The 11,585-nt window shown below is 44.1% G+C and overlaps 1 protein-coding gene across 2 annotated transcripts in view; it reads left to right on the top strand.

Annotated features, from left to right (window-relative positions):
* Nucleotides 1–11,585, top strand: part of LANCL2 (LanC like glutathione S-transferase 2) — a 121,229-nt gene that overhangs the window by 85,182 nt on the left and 24,462 nt on the right. For both annotated transcript variants that reach the window (XM_073630460.1, XM_073630461.1), the window contains exon 6: nt 1,456–1,638. In XM_073630460.1, coding sequence (XP_073486561.1) covers nt 1,456–1,638 — 183 coding nt within the window. The remainder of the gene's footprint in view (nt 1–1,455; nt 1,639–11,585) is intronic.

Below are 11,585 nucleotides of genomic sequence, written 5' to 3' on the forward strand. Positions count from 1 at the left end.
TTTAACCATTTAAAGACTAAATCTTTTCTGACATTTGTTGCTTACAAGTAAAAATCCTGTATTTTCTGCTAGAAAATCACTTAGAACCCCCAAAAATTATATATTTTTTTTTAACAGAGACCCTAGGGAATAAAATAGCGGTTGCTGCAATATTTTATGTCACACGGTATTTGCGCAGCAGTCTTTCAAACGCAATTTTTTTTTGGAAAAAATACACTAGTGAATTAAAAAAAAAACTAAGCAGTAAAGTTAGCCCATTTTTTTTTCGTCCATAAGTTTTGATTACCTGTTTTTGTGTATTTAATATTTAAGATATAGTTTTTTTTTTTTAATCTAAATTATACATACAAGTGAACTGATTGGAGGTCTGTTGTGTTTAATAAATGTTTAAATGTAAGAAATTTTCTGTATCACTTATTACTCAAGGCTGCTTTCACACTGGAGCGGGCAGGCGTTGACGGTAAAATGCTGCTATTTTTAGCGGCGCTTTACCGTCATTTTAGCGGCGCTATTCGGCTGCTAGCGGGGCGCTTATAACCCAGCTAGCGCCTGAGGAAGGGGTTAAATGCTCCCATGAAGCGCCACTGCCGAAGCGCTTTGCAGGTGCTTCGGCAGCGGTGCCCATTCATTTCATTGGGCAGGAGTGGTTGAGGATCGGTATACACTGCTCCAAAGATGCTGCTTGCAGGACTTTTAACATCCTGCCAGTGAATCGCCTTAGTGTGAAAGCACTCGGGCTTTTACACTGAGACTGCAGGGGAGCCATTTTGCAGGTACTTTACAGGCACTATTTTTAGCCCAAAAGCGCCTGAAAACGCCCCATTGTGAAGGAGGTCTAACTGTTAGATTTTATGAGATGAAGCGAAAAAAAAGAAAAAAAAAAATCGGCTTAACATATTGGCCCAAAAAAATCGGCATCATATATTCACATATCGGCCATCGGCCGCCGCAATTTCTAAATATCAGCATCGGCCAGAGAAAAACCCATATCGGTCGACCTCTAGTCATGACTATAAACTAGTGTGTAGTCCAAGAAAAGGACTTCACAGGTAAACCAAAATCCATTTTTTTTTCATTTGTCTGGTTTTCACACTATAAACAAAGCCAAACAATATGGTATGTGAATATACAAAATTGCCAATTGTACACCTAATGTGGCCATAAGTGCTTGTCAGGTTTCTGCACACTTTACAATGTACCAGGTCAGGCTTGGTTTCTAAGAAGGAATAGTCATTTTATTGCATACTAGTTGAAGAGATGTACCTGGATATTACCAGCACTTTAAATGAACACTGAATTCTTCACATTCTTTACTGCTTAGAATGTGCAAACAATGATTTTGCAACAGTCATTCAGAGACCTATACACATTCACGAGTTCAAAGCATATTGTGTTTCCAGCCCTTACTATTATGTATATATGTACATATATACTTTATATGTTTTTTTTCTACAGCCCCTGGCAAAAGTAGAACAAGATACACTGACAGAACTTGTGAAGCCATGCATCGATTATGTTCGTCACAAGAAGTTTAGGTCGGGTAATTATCCTTCATCATTAAGCAATGAGACAGATCGGCTGGTGCACTGGTGTCATGGAGCTCCTGGAGTTATACACATGCTCATTCAGGCCCATAAGGTGAGTTCACATTTAATGGATAAGAAAAGGTATCAGTGTTGTGTGATCAAACCACTTATTTCTAAAAGCTCAGGGCTGGAGTATGTGGGTGTGTGTATATACTGTATATTATTTGCTATAAAATCTGCCAGTAGTAACTTTAACTGGTGACAGAAAAAAATCAAACAAGTAGATAAAGTAAGCAAGTAAAATGCATAAAAAATTTTTAAACAATGTGTATTAATATCACTAAAATGATCCTTTAGATACTTCTGTATCGGTTTCAGCAATACAGCTCTGCGTTGGGAGGGGAGCACATTATATACTACACAACAAAATCACATTGGCATAGTGTAGAGCTTTGTTTAATAGTAAAACCTAAAGTAGGACTTGGGGGGGCTGGTTTGCTAATGACCATAAAAGACATACCGTATTTATCGGCGTATAACACGCACTTTTTTCCCCTTAAGATCAGGGGGAAATCGCGGGTGCGTGTTATACGCCGATCCTGAGCTGCCAGATCTAAAAAATCGCCGACCGCGATTTGAAAATGGCGCCACCGGCGCCATAATACACAGAGCCGGTCCTCGGCTCTTCTCGGCCACTTTCGGCTTCACTCGAGCGCCGCCCGAACCTAGCCGAGTGTACTCGGCTAGGTTCGGATAGCTCCGCTCACAGTCACGCCCATCCCAGGCGGGACTACGAGTGGAGCCAAAAGTGAACGAGAGCCGCCGAGGACCGGCTCTGTGTATTTCGGCGCCGGCGGCGCCATTTTCAAATCGCGGTCGGCGATTTTGAAGCCCAGTATGGCAGGGGATCGAAGGCTGCACTGGGGCAAGGCTGCACTGGGGCAAGGCTGCACTTGGGGAAGGCTGCACTTGGGGAAGGCTGCACTTGGGGAAGGCTGCACTTGGGGAAGGCTGCACTTGGGGAAGGCTGCACTTGGGGAAGGCTGCACTGGGGAAGGCTGCATTGGGGAAGGCTGCACTGACATGGCTGCACTGAGAAGGCTGCACTGGGGCAAGGCTACACTGAGAAGGCTGCAATGATGGGCATTTAAATGTAAGTTTTTTTCCCTTCAACTTCCCTCCTAAAAGTTTTTTTCCTTAAAATTCCCTCCTAAACTTGGGGTGCGTGTTATACGCCGGTGCGAGTTATACGCCGATAAATACGGTACTTTCTGGAGCTCCTGGCCCATGTTACTGCACATGAAAGCATAAAATCTCTTGTTTTCAATACTATGAGCTAGTGCTGTAAGAAGAAACCACAGGGCACCAGCAGTCACAAAAGAGCCTAGACACCTTTTTCCACAGGTGTGGAAAGAGTAGAGCTTCCAATCATTCCTTTTTGCTATGACGCCTGCATGTGAGGACTCCGAAGCTTATTTCCCCACCCTCTCCCTGGATCAGCAAAGTGGACATAGAACTTGCCATCCTTGCGGGGGGGGGGGGGGGGGGAACGCATGAAATTCATGCGTTCCATAAAAAGTATTTCTCCCTTCTCCCTACCAAGCAGGACTTAAAGTACATGTTTTGGAACATAAAGGATAACCACAGAAACGATATGGAGGAGCTTTGTAATGGTCTCTAGGGGTTTCATGATTGAGTGAGGCAGTGCTCCTGTCAATCCTCACACTGCACGCAGAACATCACAGTAAGCTGCAAGCTCTTTGGTTTCAAACTACCTAGAGCAGAGTTCCTCAACCTTAACTATAACATCAGATGTCCCCCCCAAAGATTCCCCCCATTATGTCAGAGTCCCCCCTTCACCACAGAGGCCATCATCACATCAAAGTCCCCTGAGCGCGCCCTCTTCACATTAGAGTCTCCCCTTCACATCAAAGTCCCCCATCACCAAGTCCTGTCATCCATCTCTGACCCAGGGCAAACTGGGTCTAGTGCTCTCATCACCCCAGGGGAACCCAAATAGCACCCCAAGGTACCGTGGCACCATGGTTGAGAATTATTGACCTAGAGGACCAAAACAAGAGAATCATTGGCTTGAAGAGTATCCAGGAGGCTACATGCCAGGTGACTTATTCCCAACAGTTTAGGGTATCTTTAATACATTGCTGGGTGACTTTGTCACAGACAACCCTAATCTCTCTAAACCAAGAGATGTACTCTGCTGAATTCACTTCTTCACATAGAAGGAGGCAATTCCTCTTAAAGCGAGAGAAAGGGGGGTTGTTGACTTTGATGGGATGCAGATCGGTCTACCCAGATATGTCCAAGAGAACCTTGGCCATATGGCATGCACTGCGGCCCCTGATGGGGGACGGAGGATCCCTATTGCTGAGGATACGCGTTTCATGTTCTTGTATGGAAGAACAGCCAAGCTTTTATCCTGCATACCCCCCAACAATTTGCATGATTTTCTGAGAAATTTAGACCTGCAGCCACTGGAGCTGGAACCCTGTCTGAACCCAGTGGTTCCTTCCTTCCCCACAGTTTTAATGTTGGAATTCCTGGCAACAAGCACACTCACCAGATCTTCGGGCATCTGATTCACAGCTTGAGCAACCTTTGAGGAAATGAACTGCCTGCTGTCCCCTAGAAGATGTGAACATACCTCCAGCCAGCTGCACTACCTGTTTTGCTACTTATTTCCTCTCACTATTACTTGATACTATAAATGCTTTACAATATTTTTTCTGTATGGAAATTTTGTCAGTCTTTCAATACTGATGATGATGCATAGGGATGAGAGCACACTTCCGACAGGTACCCTCTGTTGGGGTGAGTGTTGGTCAACCCTTGCAACGCTCCTCTTTGGGAAGGGGGCAGGTGTCGCTCACCTCTCTCCAATAATGGTTTTTGGTCATGTCATGGAATGGCACGCCCCATTTTTTATTGGACTACGATGTACCTCCTGTACTGCATGTTGTCAAGTACATACTAGGTCATTGAGGGTTAGGACCCACCCAGGGACCTCTGGCGGGAATGGCTTCTCTGGAAATTCCATATCTCAGAGCACTAGGACCGCCTCTTCCAGGTGAATTAGTGATAAGCTTATGTCCTTTTGTCAACTTGCTTGTACTGGTTGTTTCATACTGAGATATGTCTGGCTCCTATCCCCCACCTATTGAACCTCCAATAGCTTGTTTTTGGTATTCCTGAAACCTTGCTCAGTCTCGTTTTTTGTTTTTTATCATTAGGTCTGATAGGTCTCTGAGCCTGAGAGGCGCCCATTTCCCATCATTCACTAACCAGTGCACTCCCCTTGAGTCTCTACCTGTTGTGTGGAGATTCTGATGGCCTTCGCCATTTCCAGGCTGTTAGGGAGGAAGGAGTGCCCTTACAGGTGGTTCCTACTTAGGATCCCGGCACTGGCTAACCGCATCCATGCCCTTTCTAGAATCAGAGTGGCTACATGGTCCTCTTTTCTGTTCCCGCAGCTGAACCCCAGGCAGTGACACCCACAAACTGCCCCTATTTAGGTATCCCAGCCAACCATATGCAATGACACTCGGATTATATCTGACTAGACCCTGACCTGACCACCAAAGGGGTTGCCAATTGTGTGATGGCCTCTTCAGGCATGCTTCTGCTGTGCTCGCTGAGCATTGCTTTGTTGAGATGAACTATAGTCCTTATGCTATCTTTACCTATAATACTTGCTTGAATGTATAGACAGTGGGGGTGGGGGGCTACATGAGAGAAAATGAGGATGCATGCAGTTGGTGGAGCTTAGGGAACCAGCATCTAAATGTGCATGTTGTAGCCCACATGGCAAACTAGCCACCCACCCTTCCTTGATGGCCCCTCATTTTGCTTGATAATGGGGGGGGGGGGGTGAAGACAGAGCTCCCTTTGCCTGGCTTTTCCCTAATGTGGCTCCAGCTTTGAAGCTTATAGCATGTCATGGATAAATCTCTTCCAGCCATCATGACAACCATTCAATTTGGCTACCTCAATGTGTCGGAATTAAATGTCCCACAAAAATTATCCAAGGTGCATAAACAGCACGTCCTACAACTCTTCACAAGTTGATCAGTCAGTCATATGAAAATCATAGACTGTACACTCCAGGCCTTTCACAAGTACAGTAACAAATGTAGCAGACCCCCTGACACGCTCCATTCATGCCTAAAATTCAGTGCCAGTCGCATAGCTTAGACCTTTGCTGAGCTATGTGCTGAAAAGTGTGCCAAGGTGCTGAAAGCGATACGATTATATTTCAAAGATGTCACTTCCCCAACTAGACCTTAGGTAGGTAATGCTTTACAAACTACATTTACAACTGCGGAGTTCCTTATTGTGATGTATGCATTTCCTCTGGCAAGATCCCTGGGCCCGATGGCTATTTGGGAACCCAAAAGGATCGAATGCCTGTAGCGGCTGGAAAGGAGTAAAGTGGTGCGGGTTCAAGACGCAGGCCTGCAGAAAAGTATGTTTTGGTGGGTTTCTGTTACAGAACTGGAGTTTTTTTTTTTTTTTTTTTTTTTTTTTATAAGTGGTGGAGGAGTGCAAGGTCTCTAACATCCACCAGCTCTGTGATGTCGTCATGGAGGAGTGGAAGAGGACTCCAGTGGCAACCTGTGAAGCTCTGGTAAACTCCATGCCCAAGAGGGTTAAGGCAGTGCTGGAAAATAATGGTGGCCACATAAAATATTGACACTTTGGACCTAATGTGGACTTTTTCACTTAGGGGTGTACCCACTTTTGTTGCCAGCGGTTTAGACATTAATGGCTGTGTGTTGCGTTATTTTGAGGGGACAGCAGATGTACTCTGTTATACAAGCTGTACACTCACTACTCTACATTATAGCAAAGTGTCATTTCTTCAGTGTTGTCACATGAAGAGATATAATAAAACATTTACAAAAATGTGAGGGGTGTACTCACTTTTGTAAGATACTGTGTGTGTGTGTGTGTGTATACATGTATGTATGTGTGTGTGTGTATGTATATATATATATATATATATATATATATATATATATATATATATATATATATATATATATATATATACATATACACAGTGGGGGCGGAAAGTATTCAGACCCCCTTACATTTTTCACTCTTTGTCATATTGCAGCCATTTGCTAAAATCATTTAACTTCTTTTTTTTTTTCCTCATTAATGTACACACAGCACCCCATATTGACAGAAAAACACAGAATTGTTGACATTTTTGCAGATTTATTAAAAAAGAAAAACTGAAATATCACATGGTCCTAAGTATTCAGACCCTTTGCTGTGACACTCATATATTTAACTCAGGTGCTGTCCATTTCTTCTGATCATCCTTGAGATGGTTCTACACCTTCATTTTAGTCCAGCTGTGTTTGATTATACTGATTGGACTTGATTAGGAAAGCCACACACCTGTCTATATAAGACCTTACAGCTCACAGTGCATGTCAGAGCAAATGGGAATTATAAGGTCAAATGAACTGCCTGAAGAGCTCAGAGACAGAATTGTGGCAAGGCACAGATCTGGCCAAGGTTACGAAAAAAATTCTGCTGCACTTAAGGTTCCTAAGAGCACAGTGGCCTCCATAATCCTTAAATGGAAGACGTTTGGGACGACCAGAACCCTTCCTAGAGCTGGCCGTCCGGCCAAACTGAGCTATCGGGGAAGAAGAGCCTTCGTGAGAGAGGTAAAGAAGAACCCAAAGATCACTGTGGCTGAGCTCCAGAGATGCAGTTGGGAGATGGGAGAAAGTTGTAGAAATTCAACCATCACTGCAGCCCTCCACCAGTCGGGGCTTTATGGCAGAGTGGCCCGACGGAAGCCTCTCCTCAGTGAAAGACACATGAAAGCCCGCATGGAGTTTGCTAAAAAACACCTGAAGGACTCCAAGATGGTGAGAAATAAGATTCTTTGGTCTGATGAGACCAAGATAGAACTTTTTGGCCTTAATTCTAAGTGGTATGTGTAGAGAAAACCAGGCACTGCTCATCCCCTGTCCAATACAGTGCCAACAATGAAGCATGGTGGTGGCAGCATCATGCTGTGGGGGTGTTTTTTAGCTGCAGGGACAGAGCGACTGGTTGCAATCGAGGGAAAGATGAATGCGGCCAAGTATTATTATTATTATTATACAGGATTTATATAGCGCCGACAGTTTATGCATCGCTTTACAACAACATTAGGGCAGACAGTACAAGTACAATACAATTCAATACAGGAGGAATCAGAGGGCCCTGCTCGTTAGAGCTTACAATCTAGGAGGGAGGGTCAAGTTATACAAAAGGGTAATAGCTGTGGGGGATGAGCTAATGGAGAAAATAATGCAGTTGTTAGATGGAGGCAGGATAGGCTTCTCTGAAGAGGAAAGTCTTCAGGGATCGCCTAAAAGTGGATAAATTTGGAGACAGTCTGACAGATTGGGGTAGGGAATTCCAGAGGATGGGTGAGGCTCGGGAGAAGTCCTGGAGGCGGATATGGGAGGAGGTGATGAGGGAGCTAGAGAGCAGAAGATCTTGGGAGAAACGGAGATGGCGTTTAGGTTGGTACAGGGATATCCTGGACGAAAACCTTCTCCAGAGTGCTCAGGACCTCAGACTGGGCCGGAGGTTTACCTTCCATCAAGACAATGACTCTAAGCACACAGCTAAAATAATGAAGGAGTGGCTTCACAACAACTCTGTGACTGTTCTTGAATGGCCCAGCCAGAGCCATGACTTAAACCTAATTGAGTATCTCTGGAGAGACCTAAAAATGGCTGTCCACCAACGTTTACCATCCAACCTGACAGAACTGGAGAGGATCTGCAAGGAGGAATGGCAGAGGATCCCCAAATCCAGGTGTGAAAAACTTGTTGCATCTTTCCCAAAAAGACTCATGGCTGTATTAGATCAAAAGGGTGCTTCTACTAAATACTGAGCAAAGGGTTTAAATACTTAGGACCATGTGATATTTCAGTTTTTCTTTTTTTAATAAATCTGCGAAAATGTCAACAATTCTGTGTTTTTCTGTCAATATGGGGTGCTGTGTGTACATTAATGAGGAAAAAAAATTAACTTAACCACTTCCCGACCGCCGCACGACTATGTACGACCTAAGTTTGAAGGGGTATATCGTTGTAATGGCAGCAGCTAGCTGCCATAACCCCGGTATCCCCGTTTTCGTGCGGCGGCCGGCTTTCAGATAAAAGTGGTCCCTGCGGCGGATTCGCCGCGAGATCATTTTTATCGGTGGCGGGAGAGGGGCCCCTCCCGCCGCGATCCGGTGCCCTCCGCCACTTACCGGAGCCGTCGGTAGCGGCGGAGGCGATCGCGTCCTGTGCCGTTGTGTGTCTGGAGACGAGTGAGGCCAAGATGGCGCTCACTCGTCTCCATGACACTGCTGGGCGGAAGCGACGTCAAAACGTCACTTCCGTCCACCCCTCTTAAAGGCATATTTTTTTTTTTTTTTTATTGCATTTTAGTGTAAATATGAGATCTGAGGTCTTTTTGACCCCAGATCTCATATTTAAGAGGTCCTGCCATGCTTTTTTCTATTACAAGGGATGTTTACATTCCTTGTAATAGAAATAAAAGTGACACAATTTTTTTTTTTTAAACAGTGTAAAAATAAATAAAATATTGTAAAATAAATAATAAAAATTAAAAAAAAAAATTTTAAAACCCCCCTGTCCCGACGAGCTCGCGCGCAGAAGCGAACGCATACGCGAGTAGCGCCCGCATATGAAAACGGTGGTCAAACCACACATGTGAGGTATCGCCGCGACCGGTAGAGCGAGAGCAATAATTCTAGCCCTAGACCTCCTCTGTAGCGCAAAATATGCTACCTGTAGAATTTTTTAAACGTCGCCTATGGAGATTTTTGAGGGTAAAAGTTTGACGCTATTCCACGAGCGGGCGCAATTTTCAAGCATGACATGTTGGGTATCAATTTACTTGGCGTAACATTATATTTCACAATATAAAAAAAAATTGGGATAACTTTACTGTTTTATTTTTTAATTCAAAAAAGTGAATTTTTTCCAAAAAAAGTGCGCTTATAAGACCGCTGCGCAAATACGGTGCAAAAAAAAGTATTGCAATGACCGCCATTGTATTCTCTAGGGTGTTAGAAGAAAAACCATATATAATGTTTGGGGGTTCTAAGTAATTTTCTAGCAGAAAAACCTGTTTTAAACATGTAAACACCTAAAATCCAAAACGAGGCTGGTCTTAAAGTGGTTAAATGATTTTAGCAAATGGCTGCAATATAACAAAGAGTGAAAAATTTAACCACTTGCTTACCGGGCACTTAAACCCCCCTCCTATCCAGACCAATTTTCAGCTTTCAGCGCTGTCGCACTTTGAATGACAATTGCGCGGTCATACAACACTGTACCCAAATGAAATTTTTATCATTTTTTCCCCACAAATAGAGCTTTCTTTTGGTGGCATTTGATCACCTCTGCGGTTTTTATTTTTTGTCAAAAAAAATTTAAAAAGACTGAATTTTTTTAAAAAAAATATATTTTTTTTTATATTTTGTTATAAAATTTTTTAAAAGGGTAATTTTTCTCCTTCATTGATGTACGCTGATGAGGCGGCACCAATGGGCACTGATAGGTGGCAGTGATGGGCACTGATGGGTGGCAGTGATGGGCACTGATTGGTGGCAATAATGGGCACTGATCTTGTACACTGCTAGGTGGCACTGATTGGCATAACTGGTGGGCATTGTTAGGTGGCAATGGTGGGCATTGATAGGTGGCACTTGTAGGCATTGATAGGTGGCACTTATGGGCATTGATACGTGGCACTGGTGGGCACGGTGGGCACTGTGATGTGGCAATGTCAGGTTGCACTGTCAGTGGGTACTGTTGGCACAATTGAGGCACATATGAGGCATTATTGCCTCCTCCTCTTCGGGACCGATGTCCCTTGCTGCTGAGCCGGTGATCGGCTTTTTTTTCTCCTCGCACTGTCAGCGCGAGGAGAAAAAAAAAACGATCACAGAGCTATTGTTTTGATCATGTGATCAGCTGTCATTGGCTGACAGCTGATCACATGGTAAGGGGCCGGGACTGGCCCCTTACACAGATCGGTGATCACCCGAGTCTCAGTGACTCGGTGATCACAGCGCACTCCACGCGCGCCCTGCAGGGCGCGCGCAGGGCACGTGCACAGGGGAGGCCGTCATATGACGGCCTCCCGGGAATTCAGGTCCGCGCTGTAGCCGTCATTCGGCTATAGCGCGGATGTCAAGCGGTTAAGGGGGTCTGAATACTTTCTGTCCCCACTGTGTGTATATGTGTGTGTATGTATGTATGTATGTATGTATGTGTATATGTATATATATAGTTGTGCTCATAAATTTACATACCCTGGCAAAATGTATGATTTCTTGGCCATTTTTCAGGGAATTTGAATAATAACACAAACTTTTCTTTCACTCATGGTTAGTGTTTGGCTGAAGCCATTTATTATCAATGTACTGTGTTTACGCTTTTTAAATCATAATCACAACAGAAACTCCCCAAATAACCCTGATCAAAAGTTTACATATCCCAGTTCTTAATATTGTGTATTGCCCCCTTTAACATCAATGACAGCTTGAAGTCTTTTGTGGTTTTTGTGGAAGAGGTTCTTATCTTCTCAGATGGTAAAGCTGCCCATTCCTCTTGGCAAAAAGCCTCCAGTTCCTGTAAATTCTTAGGCTGTCTTGCATGAACTTCACATTTTGAGATCTCCCCAGAGTGGCTCAATGATATTGAGGTCAGGAGACTGAGATGGCCACTCCAGAACCTTCACTTTATTCCGCTGTAGCCAATGACAGGTCGACTTGGCCTGGTGTTTTGGATCATTGTCATTTTGGAATGTCCAAGTACGTCCCATGCGCAGCTTCCTGGCTGATGAATGCAAATGTTCCTCCAGTATTTTTTGATAACGTACTGCATTCATCTTGCTATCAATTTTGACCAAATTTCCTGTGCCTTTTGTAGCTCACACATCCCCAAAACATCAGCAATCCACCTCCGTGTCTCACAGTAGGAATGGTGTACCTTTTATCATAGT

This window comes from Aquarana catesbeiana, linkage group LG05, assembly GCF_042186555.1.
Source record: "Aquarana catesbeiana isolate 2022-GZ linkage group LG05, ASM4218655v1, whole genome shotgun sequence".
Classification (NCBI taxonomy): domain Eukaryota; kingdom Metazoa; phylum Chordata; class Amphibia; order Anura; family Ranidae; genus Aquarana; species Aquarana catesbeiana.